This window comes from Sabethes cyaneus, chromosome 1 (assembly GCF_943734655.1).
Source record: "Sabethes cyaneus chromosome 1, idSabCyanKW18_F2, whole genome shotgun sequence".
In the NCBI taxonomy this organism is placed as follows: Eukaryota; Metazoa; Arthropoda; class Insecta; order Diptera; family Culicidae; genus Sabethes; species Sabethes cyaneus.
Window position 1 is genome coordinate 41,147,592 of NC_071353.1, and position 22,296 is coordinate 41,169,887.

The window sequence follows — 22,296 nt, forward strand, 5'->3', positions numbered from 1 at the left end:
CAGGTGTCCAACGAGGAGCTCTTAGTTATTGCAAGGAGCCTGAAAGTGCAGAAGGCACCTGGCCCAGGCGGAATTCCTAACGTAACGCTAAAAGCCGCAATACAAGCTTTTCCGGACATGTTCAGGGCGGTGCTGCAGAACTGTCTAGACTCTAGACGAAGGCCACTTCCTGGACAGGTGGAAGATACAGAGGTTAGTATTACTGCCAAAACCTGGGAAGCCTGTGGAAAATACAGCAGCTGCTGGATACACTCGGACAACTGTTGGAAAAGATTATCATCAACAGGTTGACGAAGTTTACGGAGAGCGCAATTCGGAAAGTGAAGTCAACGGTTGACACTATTCGGACAGTAGTCGAGAAAAGTAGACCAAACAAAAGGGAAGAGACGATCGATAGTGCCAGCTGGGAGGTCACTGCACAGAATGAGAGTCTCTGACCACCTGTGTAAAATCCTTACTTCCAGAACCAAGTGTTCTGAGACGACGGTCAAGGGGCAGCCATTGGTAAATATTACGGCGGGATTCCCTCACGGCCAACACGGCCCACATTCAGCGCTGTAGTCTAGAATTGCCACAAAAAGAAATCTGACGAGGGTGGCCATGAAGGGATAGAAGCCAAGTTTGTCATCATCCCCGCATCGGCGTCTCGCACGTCTCGACAAGCAGCAGAGTAGTGCAAAGGCACATGTTCTCGAAGTATAACATACTTGATAGTTTCGGGAGAGTGGCAAGAAAACAGAGAAAGTAAAGAGTTTTTTAGTTGTTGGGCACAATGTACAACATTTTGAATCCCACACAGAACAGTCGTTTGAAGGTTTTTCCGCCTTACCGCAAAAAAGAATACACACAATCATGCATACGCACACACGTGCACACGCCTGCACACACATGCACACGCACTCGCACATGCAAATTTGGAAATTCACGATTAAATAATTGCATAAAATGCGACTTTAGTGTATATTGAATAGCTAAAATTTTGATTTTGTGTTGCAACCAGCTCGCAGATTATATCCATGAAACTGTTATCAGTAGGCGTCAAACAGCTAAAACATGTGCTTAAAAACCTGTTTTGTTTTCCAAAAACACGGGGAAAATTTTGTGATATGGCAACCAATGTTCCTCCGTTTCTCCGAGCCAACGTAACAAATGATGCAAATTTCGTACGTGTCTGGGATATCGTTCACAGTGACAAATAATAGCGCTGCGGTACCCTCCAACGCCAGCCGCAACAACAGCGACACAGTCGCAGCCCCTGGATCGGAAAGAGCCGGCAGCACAGCGTTGACAAATTCGTCTGAACCGAACGAAGACATGTTTCGGTTCCTGCTGGAACCGTGCCCACCCGTGCGGGTGTATCCATTCACACAGGATGAGATGACATTTCGGGTTTCGATACGATGAGAGATTGCCGTCAGCGCACCAGTTGTTGCTGATGACGATTATTGCAGTGTGTAAGCAGCTCCGACGGCTCCCATAATCACCCTTCATCCCCACATTTCAATTACTATTCCGTCTCCCCGTGGTGCAACTGCAATGTTCGCAGATGCTTCTCATAAATTGTGCATCACGTGAACGGCGCCGAGCGTCAACTTTGAATATTGACATTTTGCACCAAATTGCCAAGCCTTTCGCATTCCGTACAGAGTATAGACAGCACAGAGGCGTGCGAGTATCGAGGTTTGATTGCGTCCTGCTGTTCACTCCTTACACTATGGCGTAGCCGGTTTGCCGAATGTGGTACGTACCTTTGGGTTCAGAACGGTGCATTTGGTCGGTAGGCCCATATTGGTCTGAGCTTTTATCAGTGTATTTATTACAACCGTTTTTCCACCACTTGTTGGTCCGACAATCATGGTTGAGTGACGTGTCATCATTGTTTCGTATAATTGTATTACTTTGTCCACCTGCGAAGTACGGTACGGTGGGTGGGAATTAGTGAACGAATTATATGAAACGCCTGGGTTGATATTTGTGGATATTTGATTTTCTGTGTGTGCCATAATCATGTGTGGGATCAGCGGACAATTTAAAAGATGTGATTTTCGATTATCGGTACTAGACTGACCTGGTTTTGTAGAATAATGTAGCCATCTGTTTCGAGAACGTTTTTCACTTCCGCTGTGAACTCCGGATAGCCAACACGAGGATAATCAACACCGGGGAATAGATCCTGAAAATAGAAGGCCATAATGAGCGACGCAATCAAAACCTGAATATATTGCGCGTACCTTCATTAATCCCATAAATAGAGGCACATCGTCGAACACGAACTTGGGAAAATTCATATCGAACAGCGTTCGCATGAGCGTAGCGGTTTCTGAAATATCGGGACTCTTTCGTTTGTTGACGCCGGCCATTCGCAGAACGGCGTTCAGTGAACGGAGGCCCCAGTCGTAGTGATACTGTTTGGAAAGTTGTTCTCTTGCCAATTTGTAGAGTACGGTCATTTTCTTCGCCAGCGTTTTGGCACGCATGAAACCGTCCGAGAACAGTGAAATCAAGCAAATCAGCTCCAGGTCCGGCATAATGCAAGTAACCGGTCGGAAGAGTGCCTTCACCGATTCGGGAAGCTCGGTTCGTCCAGCGTAGCCGGGATTCATCGTAATGAAGATTCCTACCTTGGCGTCCAGATTAATCTCGTAGCCCTCGAACTGCAAACAATATGTGTGTGTTGAATTAGTTTACTTTCAGTACCAAATCCTGAATTGAATTTGAACTCATACCAGAAAAGATTTTTGGTTGGCAACCAACGCGGTTCGAATGGTTTGCAACTGGGTTGAGATAACACTCAACACCGAGATGTCGATCCGATTAAACTCGTCAAAGCAACCCCAAGCGCCACATTGGGATAAACCTAGAAAACAGCAAGAGTTGTTACTTTTGTTTTTTTCAGCATTTTTTTCAGCGATGAAAAAAGGACATTTTGCCCTTTAGTCTCATTTTTTATATTATTTAATTTATGTGTAATAAAGTTTTAACGTGTAGACTACCTGTAATATTTGGACATTGTATTTAAGTTTTGAAGCACTCTAATGTGCTTTTACAAACAGGCACGAAATGATCTATAGCGCAGCAAAGTTTTCCCTGTCGAATCGCGCTTGTTCAATTCATTGCACTTAGAAGCTGTGTAAACAGTGCTGGCTGTTGTTGTCTCCGAGGAATATTTGCTATCAGTATGCTAAACTGGCTGCATGCCGAAAATGTTCCTTAGGGCGGGACAAGATGACACTTTGTTATGCAACGCTACAATAAATTCAAACTTATTCGTTTGTGATGTTGCTCATCAGTTGCGGAAAATAATTCCCGCTTTTAACTCAGATATATTGCAATTATCGGCTGTAATAAAGTGCGATGCATGTGATTCGTGAGTCTGGGGTACAGTTTGGCTCGCAACGGAACCCAAAATCCTTTTGGGGATTTGTAAATACAAAAAAAGAAATAAATCAGCCAATTCTGTGATTTACAAAGTACAAGCGAAAGAATTCTTTGCGATGTATTTCACTTCTGACACTTACACACTTACCCTGGTTATAGGCCCTCCCCTACATAATAATGTTCCGCCAACAAACTCGGTCCATAGTAGGGCTGTCGGTATTGGGTGCTTTTGGTGAAAACCGGTATTTCGGTATTGGCGTAGAAAATACCGGTAGTACCGGTAAAATACCGGTATTGGTAGATTATTCGTAATCAATAGAAATGTCGATGTTTTTCGATAAATGTCTATTTTCAAACTTTAGTTTCAGTATTGTTCCTTAGCAAAGTAGAATTTAAGCTGATATAATACGCTTAGTGATTTGTTTCCCTTGCTTGATTTTATTACCAGCGCTTCCAACGATTGAAAAAACTTCTGCTTTCATTGAAGTCTGACAACCGGCTCTAAGCCCATTAAGAATTTTTCTTTCATTTCTTCAGAATTATAGTAGGGAAATCCGGTTTTAACTATTTTTAAATGTTCCGGTATTGTAGCTTCCAGCATATTAAATGCCCCGGTTTCCTATTGTCTCTTCACCAATTTTTCTGCATCCCCAGAGCAGAATCCTTGCATAGTGTCATCCTCTTCATCATCGTTCACAGATATCTCCTCTTTTCTATTTTCAATCCCACTATTCGCAGAGCTTGGAAATTTTATCTGCTTGTTTGATCAATGAAATACTCGAAATACTTGAAAAATATTCCAAAGTCTTTCCTGGCAGATTCTTTAATGCAGCGGTTCCTAACCTTTTTTTGTCCGCGAACTCCCTGATGATATTTCACAAAAAATGTATCCTCTGCAAAAAAAAATCAATTCATATGACTTTATGTGTAACATTTTGTTGAAGAACATTGACCAAAATAGGTAATCAGGAATTTCTTCCTTAAAAACCAAATGTCGTTATCATCATCATCTGTGTAGAGCCGAGATGGCTCGTGATATTTCTAGCAGTCGTCTTCATTCGACTCGATTTTGGGTAACTCGTCATCAATTTCCTATGACCCTCACTCTAGCTCTGGTGACCATCCAGAAGTCGCCTAGTCCCGCCGTCGCAAGTCGCTTTCGATTTGGTCAAGTTCCCTTGCACGTTGGGTCCCACTGTTGCTGGTGCCGGTGGGATTGTTGAAGAGTTGTCGCACTGTCGTTCGGCGTCATTCGACGCATTTAATTTTAGCATAATCCTTTTAAACTCCGCTCACAGTCTTGCGTAGGTTGCCTCCGCCGTCAAAGTTCCTGGTTGAAAAGCTCCTGGCTATGACATTAAAGTCATCTGTGAAACCTAGGAGTGGACTACATTTGCCAAAAATCGTGCCTCTCGTTTCGATGCCCGCTCTTCGGATCATACCATCAAGAGTGATGTTGGAAAGCACACAGGATAAACTGTCACCTTATCTCACTCAACTTCGAAAGTGGCAGCCCAATGAACATTTTTGTTGTATGACAGTTTATCAAGCGTTTGTTACTTGGTAATTAGCTATACAACGGTTGAATAAGCTTCTATTAAACAAAAATGTTTGTTGGAAGCATCCTGCTGTACGCTGCATCAAAAGCAGTAAGATACCCTACGTACACTCTAATTAGCTGATGCACACTTGGGCCGATAATACCATCATGCTTTGCTTGATTTCATACTTATTATTGCTGCTTTAATTTTAGCTAACGACGGCACCTCAGAGTTTACGCGAATTTTTCTCAGGTCTGGGGGTTCGCGAACCCCCATTTGGGAACCGCTAATGGCAAGAATGCCCAAAAAGCGGATATATTCCCGTATTCTGACTCGGCATCCTCGAAACAAATAAATGAAGCTGACTTTCTCTTACTTTCGCTTTATACATGAAGTGAATTGTTTCATTTGATGAACAGAACGTTTTAAGCAAGCTTCAGCTGAAATTAGTGACTATTTCAAATGATGGCGATTGACAGTCAGGCATGATTTATCGATGTTAAGTAGATTAATTACTATAAGCGTTAAATTGCAGGAAATGTTACTTAAATTCAATTCAATTGCATTCAAAGTTGTTGGCTTTCTACTGAATATTTGATAGACATGTGATTTGAAAAATGAAACTTTAAAATCGATCGACATGATGAAGTGAAACCCGTTTTATTGAGACTGATTGAAGCCAGTTTTAAAACGAAGGGGCATTGCTTCAGTTGAAACTAAAGCTTCATTACTTCATTGTTGAGTAGTGATTTATTTACAAGTGACGTTGCTGGGCTCTGATCTTGTTTCCTAAATTCGTTATTTGAGAACTTCGAATAATTTGGTGGCTTTTAAATATCAAGTTGTTCAAAAATAAATTGAAACGCGACGTCTAGTTCTTACAATGAAACTTTTTTATGGCAAAGATGCTCTACTGTGCCTTAAACGGGTTCAAGAGCTATAATTATTTGACCGACAATTTCACCTTTTTCATTGTTAGTAGTCGCAGAATCTCGTCACCATTAACACCAAGTTGTTGTTCTATGAGTTTTACAATCTTCCATCAAACTTAGTTCTTCTTCGAATAAAGAGTTTGAAAAAACTAAGAAATTAGAAAATACCGGAAATACCGGTTTTTTGCTTTGGCAAAACCGGTATTTCGGTATCCAAAAATTGGTCGGTATTACCGGTTTCGGTACTACCGGTACTACCGGTTAGACAGCCCTAGTCCATAGCCGTCCGTCTCCCATTTCTCGAATGTCCCACACTCTCCAGGTCTTGCTCCACTTGGGCCAACCATCGAGCTCACTGCGCACTTCTGCGTCTGGTACCAACCAGACTCGAGACGAATACCATTTTTGCGGAGTTGTATTCTCACAACATGTCCCACCCATAGTACCCTTCCAGCTTTAGTAACTTATTGGATACTGGGTTCACTGAAGAGCTGGGTCAACTCGTGGTTCATCCTTCTCCTTCGTCCATTGTCCACGTTTTGTGCCCGAAGAGGATTACCGGTCTTATAAGCGTTTTGTCACAGAACAGAAGTGGAAGTAGAAATCCAAACACGTACTTGCTACTTTCTACAGATACTAGCGAACCTAGCGGTAGCGAGTCACTTTTCGCCACGAAAACACACGAACGCATACGAATGCACACGAAAGCATGTGAAAGCTGCTATGCGATTGGCAGCGAGCGTTCTGCTTCTATTGCTGTTATTCGCTTCTATGCGAATACCTTCCAAAAGAAAAATTATGATTATTATGAAAAATTTTGATCGCCGAATCGTTCGGACTTCCACTTCTGTTCTGTGGTACACTGTACAAAACGCTCGTTTCAGTTCGCTATACTGCTAAGCAACCGCCTGGAACGTCCTCCCGACAAAGTCCACGTCGTTAGCGAAACAAATAAATTGGGTAGATTTATTGAAGATCGTGCCCCGCATTTTCTCCTACTAGTTAGCTTCGAGGTATGACGCTGGTCTAATAAACCAATCGTCGTATGTTCGAATCTCGACCGGGAGAGGCTGTTAGAGTCAATAGGATCGTAGCAACTGGCCCTGCAATTGTCCTGCACTCTAACAGCTGGCTGCGTCAAGGTCAAGTTTCGATAACGGAATGTAGCACCTAGGCTTTGCTTTTTGCCCCGCATGTTAAAACCCGTCTATACTCTGTGGTCTTATATCAAGGTCAAGCGTCATAACAAAACCTTGATATAAGACCACAGAGTATAGACGGCTTAGTGGTGTAATTGGTTAAACAACACGCTCAACTAGAGATTGGGAGCTGTGAGTTCGACTCTCACCTTCGCTAAGTCTATATTTTTGGCCTAATATCAAGAATTTTCAGTTTGCCTGAATCTACATTTCTCGCATTAAGCATTTATTCTTCCCCAACAGTACACTTAACTATCGGAGGGACATTTGCACTGTCAAGAGGCTTCAGTGGGTAAATTTAGAATTCAGTATTGAGAAAGGGTAAATGAGGGGGGACCTGAGAATAAACCCATGCTAAAATCACTTGACAACGAATGGCTTGATTCTACTAAGATTCGAACCCACGACCACTCGCTTGTCAAAGCAGACTTGGTAACCTTGCGGCTACGGAGCACCCTCAGTTGGTGTTAGATCGCGTACCGCACGACATTACATTGGCTGCCTAATCGAGCCTTATGGGTGAGTTTAAAGGAAACATATGCGGTAGGCAAAAAGGAATATGTTTTGTGTGGCGCTATATTGACGATTCGGATGGAATGCCGGATGCAAGTGCGGATTTGCTGCGGCTGGTTGTTAAACACATTTAGTGGCAGCATTGTTTCTCGGCAGAGAAGTGTCGTATTTTTTGACTTCGAACGTTTTGTCTGGAAAGCGGTAGTACAGTTGCATCTGCAGCAGCAGGCGAAGCTGGCAATAGGGTTATATACGACAATAACAATAGTTTAATAATAGTTTTTGTTGTGAGGTTTGGGTATACTTATGGAAGAGGTGTTATGGTTTTAAATTTATATTTTTGTTTCTCTTGGAGTGGAGTTGGCTTATTACATTTGGTACATTTTGCTTTTTCATTCAAAAGAGAATTACCATAATAAGATGAGAGCATTCACTGCAAATTGGAATTCTTTTGTTTTTTGAATTGCTAAGATGTCAACCCTTTATTTCTGTGGCAGAATCTCAATAATTGTGAAAGTGGTGGTTTGCAACAGTTGGTTTGATGGTATGGTTGTCATTTCTGACAATAAGTATTAGTGTTTAACATTGTTTTGTACTCTACAATTACAATAGTTCTCATCTTCGTGTTACGGTTTTTTTCAGGAACGTATATTTAGATTGAGCCGGCGACTAGGCCAGGGCCAATCCGTGTTAAAGTTGAGCCGGCGCGAAGGCCATGGCCAACGTATATTAAGATTAAGCCGGCGAAAGGACCATGGCCAATCCGTGTTAAAGTGGAGCTGGCAAGAGGGCCATGGCCAACGTGTATTATGATTGAATTGGGTAAAGCCCATAGCGAACATTTGTTAGGGTTGAATCGGGAAAAGCACAATGCCAACACCTGTGAAGATAAGGTCAGATGAGTACACTCGCCTTAGACTCATTACGAAACACGAAAACGAAAACATTAAAACGTTGGATAGGTAGAATATGACCATTGACTTATGGAAGGCATGGTTCAGAGAGGTAAAATATAAATGACCAGATATGGTAGATACTGCATGTCTTGTCAAAGATTTTATGACAAGTAGTATTTTCAATTGTAGGCTGTCACATTATCAAAAGTAAGTGATTTCTCTATAGGCTATGTATAAATGTTAACGAATTTCGATATAAAAAAGAATAATTTGAAGACTACCAACAACCTAAATAATCTTTAATGGACCTGGAATAATATCATATATTGATTTGTTCATATTATGCAGGAGGAGGATGTGGCATCCTGGTATTTACAGCATATCAGAGGATTTGCCATGAATGCGTAATGTATGTTAATGACACATTATTTGGTTAGTTGCCGGTAGCGTGTAACTGTCACAGAGAGAGAAAGTGTCGTGAGTCGGTTGACAGGTTCCCGCGTAAACGGGATACGTGAAGCGTAAGCCAGTTGGTGTTAGATCGCGTACTGCAGGACATCACAGCCACCACAGCAATTGCACGGAATTTGCTGAAAATGGACATACCTTTCGTTACTCGCGCCAAATTCGATTCATAGGAAAGGTAAAATAGAACAGAATTGACTCGAATGCTAACGCATAAGCTAAGGGATAAACTTATGAAACTTTGTCCACCGATTGAAAGAACGTTTCCAATAAGGACGGTCTCGAATGATTCCATTAACGCAGTCGAGCGACATTATTGGGGTCTGCGGATCAACCTTGATGAACAAAGTAATTTTCTTTATTGTCAGAATCTCGAGATCCCCACAGGCATTGTACAAATTACAACAGCGCGAAAAAACTGTGGGTTAAGATCAGAGCTGCCACAAATACAGATATTTGTGCATACATAAATTTGGGACCCATCAATTATTTCAGTTGCTGTGATTTCTGGCTCTACTAATGTTCCTGAATTTTATAGTAGTCCATAAACTATTTATGTTATTTAAAAGATTAAATCGAGAAAATTAAATACTCCAGAGAAAACGGTAGGGTCCCAAATTTATGCATGCACAAATATCTGTATTTATGGCAGCTCTGGTTAAGATGTCATTGACGTTTCTGGTTTCATCGACACAAGGTCCAGTTTCGGGAGTTAAACGAAACTAATTTGAAAACCGCAAAGTAAACAGTTATAGAAAAATGGCGATAGAACTCCTGCAGAGTAGAGTAATGAAAGTTGAGTTTCTACAGGTTTTTAGTTCAGGTGTATGAAAATCAGGAAAAATCAGGTCTTTTTCCAAAATCCGGATAAAAGAGTGACTTTGTGACTTTCACTTTGAAAAGAGTGACAAAAAGTCTGGATAATCCTGAAAAATCAGGAACATTGGGATCTCTGTCTGATGCTTATTCTGACAGTAGGGATGAGAAATATCTATCAGGAGAATATCGGAAATTATCGATAGTTTTGTCTGTGCATCATTTTTATCGGAAACAACTATACAGAAAGATAATAAAATCCAAATTTAAATGTTTTTCATTTAAATTGTTTCAAATTGTCATTCAAATGCAATTTTCCTGTTTTTGTAACAGCACTGAGTTTGACTGTGCAGTCAGTAATAAAGAGTGTCCCACATCAAATTGCATCACGGAAAAAACGCAACAGAAAATTACCCGTTGGGCGTCACCCGAAAAGAAATGTCGTGAATTGATTTTGCGCAAGCATGGAAAATCTTTAACGGTGCAGTGGCAGTCAACGGTGAGTCGTGTGATTAAACGTTACTACGAAACTCTGAGCATCGAACAGAAGGAGAAATGCGGTGCCTTACTTTCTCCGGAACATCAAACTTGTTCTGGGCGGTGAAGAACAGCAGCCCCAGAAGCTGCCGGAATTCCTCTTGACGTAAGTCTCATCATCCATAATTTTTATTTTTTATTTATTTATTTATATCCATCCGACCTGAATGGTCTCAATGCATTGAACTAGTTGAGGAAAAGCCCAATTGAGGCCATCCTCATGTGGGCATAAAAACCCCATCATCTTTTTCACAGAACATACATAAATAAGTTACAATAGTACAAATATCTCGTCACTCAACTAATTTTTCGTCATATAAATAATTGCCATAAACTAAAATACATACATAAAGTTGTACGGTGCATTCGTGATTGAAGTAATCCAGCAGAACGAAGCGCAAGTTGAGGAGCAAGAAAGTCCAACAACGAAAGAATACTCGGCGAATCGATTTCTCCATTCAGCGTCTTGGCAACAAACATGGCTTGCTGAATTTTCCTTCGACGTTCAAGTGTACCCATAAGCTTACACCGATCAAGATAAGGTGGTAAGTTCACAGGATCACGCCGACGCCAGGGACAATCACGTAATGCCAGTCGAATAAATCTCTTCTGCACTCGTTCAATTCTCAAAGTCCAGGTAAGTTGGTAAGGAGTCCAAATCAGACATGCATTTTCTAACAGTGGTCTAACCAGAGAGCAGTACAGTGCTTTTAGACAGTATGGATCCTTACAATCCTGTCCAATTTTGGAGATAAAACCTAGTTGTCGGGGTGCTTTCGACATGATAGACGAGCGATTCATATTGAAATTACATACATGACCATCAATGTTGTATTCAAACAATATTGGGCTAACAATACGATGGACAATCATAATCTGACATTTTTAGTACTAACGGTGAGCCAGTTCTTGTGACACCAGTTAACAAAGATATTCAGCAGTTTTTGCAGATTACGGCAGTCTTCAATGGATCGTGCAGCTAGAAATAATTCCAGTTCGTCGGCGTACACCAACTTACATCCATCACCCAGAAGTAATGCCTGGGTGAGACAATGAGACAAACAGCACAGAACAGAAGTGGAAGTAGAAATCCAAACACGTACATGCTGCTTTCTACAGATACTAGCGAACCTGGCGGTAGCGAGTCACTTTTTGCGACGAAAACACAAGAACGCATACGAATAGTATAATCAATATATATATAGAATGCCAGTGTCGCTGGTGTTTCATGGATATTTTGGTGGCAAACATGTTGCTGGTTTGTGTCTTGGATACGGGAACTACATTGTCAAATTGCCCAATAGAAAATTTTCCTGCCGACGAAATACCCCAAAACGGCCAAATCGGGTGATTTATCCTACGTGATTTACGGAAAAGCAGAAGGATTTTTTATTGGGTTGCCTTTTTAGTTTGACAATCAGATTCCCGTTTCGAATCGATCACTCACACATATGCGCATACAGTGTAAATACGTAATTTTCAAATGTGTGATGTTTACCACGAGCACTGCAGCGACACTGGCATTCTATATATATTGATTCAACTATAAGAATACACACGAAAGTATGTGAAATCTGCTATGCGATTGGAAGCGAACGTTCTGCTTATATTGCTGTTATTCGCTTCTATGCGAAAACCTTCCCAAAGAAAAATAAAAACAAAAAGACTCTGTTACCAGTTTTGATCGCCGAATCGTTCGGACTTGCACTTCTGTTCTGTGCAAACAGGCTTCGTCAGCATCTGGGTGTACAGTTTCCGGATTCGTGACTTTCGCACCGTATTTTGCCGTTCGTCACGATTTGAAGCCTTCTGAGCTTTTTTCGTGTGCAGTCCCTCCCGGTCCTTGGCTCTCTGAACGAAAGATTTGGACAGAATCAACTTTTTAAAATTCATCTTCTCGACCAATTTCTAGCTTAATGGAAATCTCATTTGAAGTCCAATTTCAAGTCTAATTAAAGTCCTCTTTCAAACTGAATTTGAAGTCCACGGATGAGCTAAGATCGAAGCGGACTTCCCGCGAAAGACTTGCAGCCCATGGCCATCAGAAACGAATGCTCCGAGTTGAGCATATGGTCATCTAAACAAGATAATTCGCACCAAGTTGTGCTTATGACTAAATGGCTATTAAAGATTTCCGGATAGGTAGCCAAACAAGAATAATTAAACTACTACATCAATACATAGATAACGTAAATAATCTTTTTGTAATTCATCTGGAGTAATATCATATGCTAAACTGCTTATTTTACGCAAAGGGGAGGATGTGGTATTTAGACGATATTGAAAAGTTTGCCTGAAGTGTGTAATAGGCTATTCATACAATACTAGCTGACCCGACAAACTTCGTATTGCCACAAATTAAACTATGTTGTACATAAATCATGAATCTCGAATGACCTTTGTCACAATTTCGAGTTTTGCAAGTTTCTGAGGAGTTCATGGGTGTTTTAATATACAAATTTTCCTCACAGTAAAGTAGAAAACAACTCCCCCATCGCTCAGCCTGATAAAATAAAGCGGATAGCATTTATATATTCGCCATCATTACGAACCATTTCGCAGAATATCATTTCGCGAAAAACCTTACGTGGGATGTACCATTTCACGGAAAATCTTTTCGTAGAAAGTACCATTTCGCAGGGGTGACCCAACTGAAGGAAAGTAATAGAGGTCAGTAGATCTAGGAAAATAAATAAACCTAGCTAGAGGTGATCTCTACGGGGGCTGCCCCCCGCAGTGGCCGGCGCTTCCGACGGCAGGTCGTCGGCAACACTCGCGGCCTATGGCCGAAACACGCTGAATTATCTAATGTTACTATTGATAGTTTTTGGTGGTCTTTTTGTTGATTAATGTTTTATGAGTCTAAAATTTCTCGAGTTTGATTAGTTTTTGAGTTACGCAAAAATTTCTGTTTTATTGGTATGAGAGTCCTTATCCCCCTGCCACAGGGGTGAGGAGTCTCAAACCATCATTAAAAAAATTCCTGCCTCCAAAACCCACCACATGCCAAATTTGGTTCCATTTGCTTGATTATTTCAATTCACCATAGAAAAAAACTTGCCTACAAAAACAACCTTATGCTAAATTTGGTTCCATTCTCTTGATTAGTTCTGGAGTTATGAGGAAATTTATTTTTCTTTTGTATGGGAGCCCACCTCCTAAAAAGGTAAGGGGTCCTAATTCATCATAGAAAAAAATCATGCCTCCAAAAACACCCACATGCCAAATATGGTTCCATTTGATTAATTAGTTCTTGAGTTATGAGGAAAGTGGTATTTCATTTGTATAGGAGCCCCCTTCCTAAAGTGGGGAGAGGTTTCAATTCACCATAGAAAAAATTCTTGTCTCCAAAAACACCCACATGTCAAATTTGGTTCCATTTGCTTGATTAGTTTTCGAGTTATGAGGAAATTTGTATTTCATTTGTATGGAAGCCGCCCCTCTTAAAAGGGAGAGAGGTCATAATTCCCCTTCCAAAGAGGGGAGGGGTCTCAATTCACCTTAAAAAAATTGCCTACAAAAAAACACCCACATGGTAAATTTGGTTCCATTTGCTTGATTAGTTCTGGAGTTTTGAGGAAATTTGTATGGGAGCCCCCCCTCCTAAAGTGGGGAGGGGTCTCAATTCACCATAGAAAAAATTCATGCCTCCAAAAACACCCACATGCCAAATTTTGTTCCATTTGTTTGATTAGTTCTCGCGTTATGTAGAAATTTGTGCTTCATTTGTATGGGAGCCCCCCCTCTTAGTGGGGAGAGGGGTCTTTTGTCATCGAGAGAACCTTCCCTAGCACCAACAACCTCTACATGCGAATTTTCACGGCGATAGGTTCAGTAGTTTTCGATTCTATAAGGAACATACGGACAGACAGACAGAAATCCTTTTTTATAGGTATAGATTTGTATGGGAGCCCCCCCTCTTAGTGAGGGGAGGGTTCTTTTGTTATCGAGAGAACCTTCCCTAGCACCAAAAATCTCTACATGCAAATTTTCACGCCGATCGGTTCAGTAGTTTTCGATTCTATAAGGAACATACGGACAGACAGACAGAAATCCTTTTTTATAGGTATAGATTCACCGAAATCACCGGTAGCGTGTGCTGGATGAAAGAGAGGGAAAAGTAACGAGATGTTTCTGAACTCAGTCAATGTAGGTGCAACAATACGCTGGTGACTGGTAATAATAACAGTTATTTGTTGTAAACTTTCCAAAATGGCTCAGTATTCCTTCCGTTAGAACTCTTGAGCACGTTATTTCTTAAAAGAATTTTCTTATTGACGGGTGACAACTTAAATTTTGGAATTTTTTCCTCAAGCTGTCAAAAAAAGGCAACGATACATGAACAAGATCTGATTCACCGAAATTAAAGATACATTGTTCATTGTTGAAAAAAAAATTAGTACCTATACATTTGAAAACAGTTCGCAATAGGCTGTTCGGCGAATCTTCCGTTTGATGTCGAAACAGGAGCGTTGTACGACCGTCATATCAACTTTGCGAATGCATCTCTTGATTCTACTAATCAACTGTTTGCAATTCGAGGCTCTCCAGTTATTTTTGTACGCCAAGGAACTCAAAAGCCCGAAGAAATCTACAATTGGACGCACTGAGACAGATTTGTCGGGTCGTGGTTTTAGGGTACAAATGGGATCGAATGGGTTTTTCAGAAACGATTGTGTTTTTTGGCGTAATGTGATCCGGCCCAAACACGTATTGTTCATCTGCATGATGGTTTTGTAGAAACGGGATCAAAATTTTCACCAAACATCCGTCTGGTGCATCTTAATTGATAGCCAAACTAGAGAGCTCGTTGTTGATGGTACGAGAAAGAGAACGATGTCCTTCTGCGTCCATAATTTTGGCTGGTCTTCCACTAGCTTGCTTGCGAATAGTTGTTAGGCATCTTAAGATGTGAGGGGCCATCCAGATACCACGTGGACAGAAAAATACCAATTTTCAACCCCCCCGTACCCCTCCGTGGACAAGCGTGGACATTACCTCAACCCCCACCTCCCTCCCTGTTTGTCCACGTGGACATTTTTTTCCTTATGTAAAATTTAACAAAACAGAAATGCATGGTGCTAAATTTTGTTTTCAGCTTAGTTTATGCAATACTTATTGAAAAAGCTTACGTAAAAGGAAGCTCTAAAGGCCCCGATACAATGCTTACGGATTGCGGAAATTTAAGTTTTTCCATGGAATTTCTGTCAAATTTTCGCAGCGTATTAAAATCTGTATGCAAGGTGTTAGGACCTATTTTTCTGTTCATGGTTACCTTTCTACTGCGAATTATTCGACTGCAAGCAAGTCCGTTTCAGTTTGACTTTCGCTTGACGATTCTTCTCCGTCAACAGTATCCCTGTCTAACTAGAGCACCTCACCTTGGCCGTCTACTATGACACCACACAAGACCTTTCCGACGCGATGTGGTTCGTAAAATTTTTTGAAGACGAATCCTTTCATAATGCTCGGTTCATGTATTTACGTCAACATGTGCCTTATCAGAAGATAAAACTTTATTTGAGCTTAAAAACAATCACTAATCAATAGTTAACGCTAATATGTATAATCAATTCAATATTTCTGTTTCTAATTTCTATTTCTTGTATGAAAAAAAAAATTGTCCACGTGGACATTTTCCATACCCCCTCCCCCCCTTCCGTGGACAAACGTGGACATTTTCATACCGCCCACTCCCCTCTAGACTGTCCACGTGGTATATGGATGACCCCTGATGAACAGTCGACACCGCAACATATTCGCATTTTAAATGTTGTACCTACCGTATACTTTTTGCCGAGATTTCTGTGGCAGTTAGTAGAAGTGTACAATGCTTTGGTCTCCTTATCAACTTGCCTGGACCCTGAGAGTTGAACGAGTGCAGAAGAGATTCATTCGATTAGCACTACGTGATCTTCCTTGGCGTGATCCTGTGAACCTTCCATCGTATCCTGATCGGTGTCGCCTAATCGGTCTTGATACCTTAGAACGACGCAGGAAAATCCAGCAGGCTGTATTTGTCGCTAAAGTGCTCAACGAAGAAATCGATTCTCCGAACATACTTTCGATGCTTGGCTTTCGTGCTCCTCAACGTTCTCTCCGTTCCGCGGGATTACTGCAACCTCAGTCGCACCGTACTGTATTTGGATTCAACGAACCTATCGCTGCTTGTATCCGTACGTTTTGCTTGGTGGAACACTTGTTTGAATTCGGTGAATCCGCAAAAACTTTTTATAGAAAGGTAGTTAACAGTAGAATTTTATAAATGACTGCAATTTGCTATATCTAGTTAATATTCAATTATTGTTATTATTATTATTTGACCGTGGACATGTTTATTTGATACGTGATATGTAATGTGTTATTTGTAATTTGAATTTGTACATAATTAGAAGATGAAGGGGTTTTTATGCCTACAAGAGGATGGCTTCTATTTGGCTTTTCCCCGTCCAAACCAAACTTCCATGGAGACCTAACAGGTCGGATGGATATGAACCAATAAATAAATAAATAAATAAATAAATAAATAAATGCGCTCCCGAAATGCTTCTTGTTTTGACGCCATTTTAACCAAAACTGGGCAAGCACAAACAAATAAGCACCTTGGGTTTTTTCTAGTTCCCGTCGTAATAAGTAAAGCCACCCAAGTAACAATTCGGGTTTTATTATACTCTTATGATGGTATTTAAGACCAAAATTGGACTTGTAGACCACTATAAGAGTACAATAAAACTCACATTGTTACTTGGGCATTCTAATTTTCATTATTTGTTGGATGGATTTAATGTATACTTCAAAAGTTCTTGTGCTGATTTGACTAAAACACACTTACCTTCCGATCCGTGAACTTTGAAATCACTGAATAGCGACTATTAAAGCATATTATCGAAATTACGCAATTTCTAAAATTCGTCATACCGTTTTAAAATCCGTCCATCAAAATTTTTCATCGTCCGAACTAAAACTCACAACAATGTTTACGAAGCTAACGCGCATGTATTTGTGTAGGACGCATAATAAATGTTATTCTACAAAATTTCTGCTGGTACGGCAAGTTTTCCTGGCTCTAGAATAACGACAATGCCTTGCGTGAGTTATTTTCATTTATGAATGACGGAAATTAGCACGATTAGTCGACATTGTCTTCTTCGTCGCACAAAAAACGTTGGAAATTTGGCTGGTAGGACTTCTTCAATGATAAAAAGCATTTAAATAGATCTCAGCTTACTTTGATTGATCGCGTATGATTGACAACAAACTAAAATATTAGGGAATAACTAGTTTTGCACTGTGTGTCATAAAAATGCTGATATTTTTAATAATTTGTGTTGGATAGGACGGGAATAGGCAATTACGACGATGTAGCAACATACCCTACATAATCTCATTTCTCACTGAGCTCGTTTGCTGTTGAGTATAGGAGCCTCGAAAAAATTCCAAAATTTTAGTTGTCACCCGTTATTTTGTTTCGATTTACTGCTCAATAATGAAATTTTCGTGCTTTGATAAAAATAAACTACTCGACAAACATATTTTCAATTTTCTTTTGAATTATCTTAAGAAAACAAAATAACTGATATTTTTCAAAAGTTTATTAAAATGATAGGTATTGCTGAAAAAAATATTATGGCTGTGTGCTATGAACGAAAGTGATATAAAGTAGAACATTTAAAATACAAGTTCTTTATAAAGCTTCAGCTCAGAGTCTAACTATGCACGAAATTTAAATATCATGCATATAGTTAGATCCTGAATTGAAGCTCTATGAAGAACTCGTATTTTAAATATTAGGTATACGTTATATCACTTTCGTTTATTGCACTCGGCCATAATAATTCAAGCATGAATTGGAATCAAGCTCTGTCGTGCCGCGAACTGGATATCTCCGGTAAGCCAAATTTAGACTAACATACCGATTGCCATCCGCAAAGCCCAAGCGAGCGCACATTTTCTCGGGTCCTTGCGGCAGCAGCGAGTGGCAGCTTAACTTTCGGGATCGGACAACCATTTGAATACAATATTTCACGTCGGATTTTAATAGAATTTGGATTTGATTTAATCAGTGAAGCAGTGCACATTTGTGCGACGCGAACCATTTGTCGCTGGTGAATGAAACCCTAGCTTCCTAGCTAGGAAGAGAGTCGGCCGCCAGGAGGAAATGTGTCGCCGTTGTCATCGTCGTCGTCGTCGTCGGTGGTGGTAGTGGGTGGACGAACGTTTTGCTGCCGGCGGCCATTCGACCCACAAGCAGCTTAGCCATTGCCACGTTTGGTCCCGGGTTTGGCTTGACTTCGCGGCGGGCACAACTTAATTTGAGCAAACAATGAATATATATATCTCAGTCTCTCGCTCTCGGGTAAATGGCAAATGTTTATAATAAGTATTGGTACGGCTTTCAGCCGGTGTCCGTTTTCCGATAGGCATCGTTGTGCCCAGCCTAAGTGGACGTACGGTCGGCCATTTGGTGGCCATTGGAATTCCCCTGCTCGTGGCAGTGTTTGTCCATGCGAGTGGAAATAAATTGAATTGACATCGTAAAGCGTATTATTTGCAGCGCAATTTGCACATTTTATAAAACAAGCAAATCCGATTACCGATTGAGGTTTCGAAAAGAACGGATATAATCGCATGTGTATGTGAGCGCGTGTATGGGTAATGGTAGAGATAGAGCATTTGTGTTGAAATACTATCTATTGAGACAAATTATTTTGGCACAACATATTTGAGGGCTACAAATCCTGGTTGTATGTGGACGTGTCCACTGGAAAGGATGGTTACATTAATATTTACGATATAAGATTTTTGTAATGTGCGGTCTACGAATAACAACTAATAAGTCGCTGAAAATGAAGAAGCAGATTCACGGTAAACATTCACGGGTTAACTTACCTGATAGCACTGTTCCGACGGCGCGAAAATCCATTCCTTCGCCACAGTTGGTAACAACACACAGCAAGGCCATTGCTTTCGCTAAATCCTTCGTTGTTTCCGTTTTACCCGTACCAGCCGGTCCTTTAGCGTATTTTAAGCGTAGGTAAGGTTAGTTATTCCACGTGGTCGAGATGAAAGAGAATTCAGAAAAGGTGACTTATTAGTTTTGCACTAGAAAATTTCATGTTCATTAACCATCGTGATTGCAAGTATTGCAATTTTCTACTGGGTTGTTATTTCTGATGTAACGATTGCAAATAACTTGAAACAACGGATATCGAGCTTTGTTGTTCCACTCTAAAGGCATCAAATCTGCTGCCAGCCATGCCTTGTTTGTTGCTATGAGGACCAGAAGTATAAACAGCTTCCTCTTTGGACCGTCCTTTGGCCCAGGATTGTCTACGATATTGTAAACAATGTGCTCTACACTTACCAGCCGGTGCTGCTCCGAGCTTCATAGTTAACGCTTGCGTGATTGTCAAATAGATTCGATCCGTTAGCGGCGTAATCACAAGTCGTCCATTCAGTCCCATATACTCGTAGCCGTAATCGAATTTGCCTATTTCCGCCGGTTGATCCCGGTCCAGGATTGCGGTTTCAATGCCCCCAGTGAAAACCACCGAACCGACAATAGTGTCGTCATCGTCGTCGACGTCGATGTTGTGTTGAATCGAATGATAGGTCGTCAACGGTATACGATTTTCGATTCCCAGAAGTGGCCGGAAGGGGATAAAAGAGAATGTAATTAGATCAGATTTCGAACAAGACCTGCTTGAAATGTCACACAGGCAGGCGCGTCTTGCTGGAAAAGCTGTTTCTCAAATTGTAGTATGTACGGAGTAACTTACCTGTGCATTGAACCACGAACAGGTTGTCCATATCCCGGAGCCAGTAGAATCTGTAATGCAAATAAGAAACAATTGGTTTTGGTAGAAGAGGACGGAGTGTTTAAAATTCGTACCCATCTGGAAAGCACAACAGTAACTGGTAGCTGATTTCTAACACCGATTCGAAAAATTGCTCACCTAATACCTACCTGCTTGTCGATGCCACTTTGTTCCCCTTGTGCAAACGACATACCAACTCTATGCTATTCAACAGCCAAATTGTCAGTCGTCCACTGGTAAGCGTCATCCATTAAAACTGAACGAAAGGCACCAATTGCAAATGGAATCAAACTACATGTTCATTCTTTAATCTTTGTCGATCGGCTTTGCTGTGAACAGCCAGTTTCCTCTTAGTGTACCGTTGTCATGTATGCAGGACGTACCTACTTGTACGTACAATTGGCCGAATCCCCAAGAGTAATGATAAGCGATGGCAAACGGGGAAGGTGTAGCATCACATTCGGTCTTTCTATTTAGGCAGCAGATTTTGATTTTGCAAATTGAATCTCCGGACGTATAGAGTCCATTCCTTTCGAACCCTTCTCCGGTAAGACTCACCAACTCTGGTCGGTCACGGAACAAAGCCGCTTACCGGTCACTGCTGCTCGGGAAGAGGTAGGTAAACGAAGGAGAGTGAGTTGTACCATGTTGCCGCCATGATCGGTATGGAAATTGTAGACAGGATTTTTTATAGCTCCCATGATTGCCCATTAGCATGACCGAAAATGGGAAAGTTTTCAGAAAATTTTCATAGCGTGTTAAAGTTGTTTGATTAACATTTTATATGGAAAATCCGCACAGATCCATAGGTGTTTTAGCCCGTTACTAATTTTCTGTAGCATTCATGAGTTTTTATTTCACATAGATTAATAATTTCAATCATCTGAATGTTTGTATCATAGAATCGCTCCTTTGTGACTAGCGGGACTACGTGTGAATACGTGGGTGCTACATCCACTTTCACACCTACTGTATTCATTCAACAAACCCATCAGACCCATACCCATATGGTCGGTGTTAAATCAGACAGGACCAAGTAGCAAAATTAAAAAAAAAATTAGTTGATGACAAATTGGGAATTAAGAATTTTCTAAGCATTTTACTACATTTTAATTTACTACATTTTACATTTTACTCTAATCAGACCATATAAATGTTGCAAACAGCCAGAGTTAAGAGTTGACTTTGAACGATTGATAGCTATAAACCATGCAGAGCAGCAAACTTTGAACGCGTTTTTCTCGAAATCAGAGTTTTGTCACTTGGTTCGGTCTGACTTAACACCGACCATAGGTACTTGGAAGAAGAGAATAATTACGGAGTTGTTACGAGGACGATTTTTGAAATAACATGATTTATTTTTATGACAATTTTTGTATTAACCCTTTATAAGGCCGTGGTAATTATTTTGCCACCAACGAAAAATATTTGTATTGCGTCTATAATGACATCAATATAATTATAGAAGCAAAATAAAAAATTTTTGTTGGTGGCAATATAGTTGCCACTGCCTTATAAAGGGTTAACACAGTTTTTAAATTTGGAAATATAAAAAATCCCAAAGAGTGTCCATAAATAGTTCTTTATCAGATTTTAGGGCATCTTAAAAAAATGAGTCAAATCGGAGGGGACAGTTTTGAGATAGTCTACATTCTATAATTTTTATCGTGATTTTGCAAAGTTTTATCTTTCAGTTTATTTTTTCTGAAAACGCATTTAATTTCCTATAACCTTTCCTCTGAAGTTATTTTGAGCAAATAAGTAGTTTTTGTTTGGGTATGAAATGGAGAGAGTTACCTGGAAGGAGCGTCAAATATAGCTCTGGCTCTCTCAAGCTCCCACGTAGCGCCTCCACGCAGATCTAAGTCAAATGATGACGGTCGATGGCCTTAGCCGGAAATGCTTCAAGTACTTACTGGAGCAGCTAAGCTAGGAGGTGCGAACTAGAGCGCCTGTTCTCCAGTCCGGTTAATGGCAGACGGCGTAGCAGTGCAGTACGCCAGAAAGCTTGAACAGCGAATCGCAGAGCAGCAGGTAGAAGGAGAAGATATAAATGAGTAGAGGAACATCCATAGTTCCATCGAAACAGCTGCAAGAGAGGTGGTAGGCACGACGCGTGGAAGACAGCGTAACAGCTGGTTTGATGCCGAATGCCAGAGAGTGACAGATGAAAAGAACCAGGCCAGAAGTCGCATGCTCAC

General features: G+C 40.8%; 1 protein-coding gene across 1 annotated transcript in view; it reads right to left on the minus strand.

Annotated features, from left to right (window-relative positions):
• LOC128732933 (dynein axonemal heavy chain 10) overlaps nucleotides 1–22,296 on the minus strand; it is a 254,416-nt gene that overhangs the window by 71,700 nt on the left and 160,420 nt on the right. Inside the window, 7 exon segments of the mRNA XM_053826409.1 lie at nucleotides 1,749–1,907; nucleotides 2,069–2,173; nucleotides 2,232–2,654; nucleotides 2,727–2,857; nucleotides 19,167–19,289; nucleotides 19,642–19,767; nucleotides 20,057–20,106. Of these exon segments, the coding sequence (XP_053682384.1) occupies nucleotides 1,749–1,907; nucleotides 2,069–2,173; nucleotides 2,232–2,654; nucleotides 2,727–2,857; nucleotides 19,167–19,289; nucleotides 19,642–19,767; nucleotides 20,057–20,106 (1,117 nt within the window).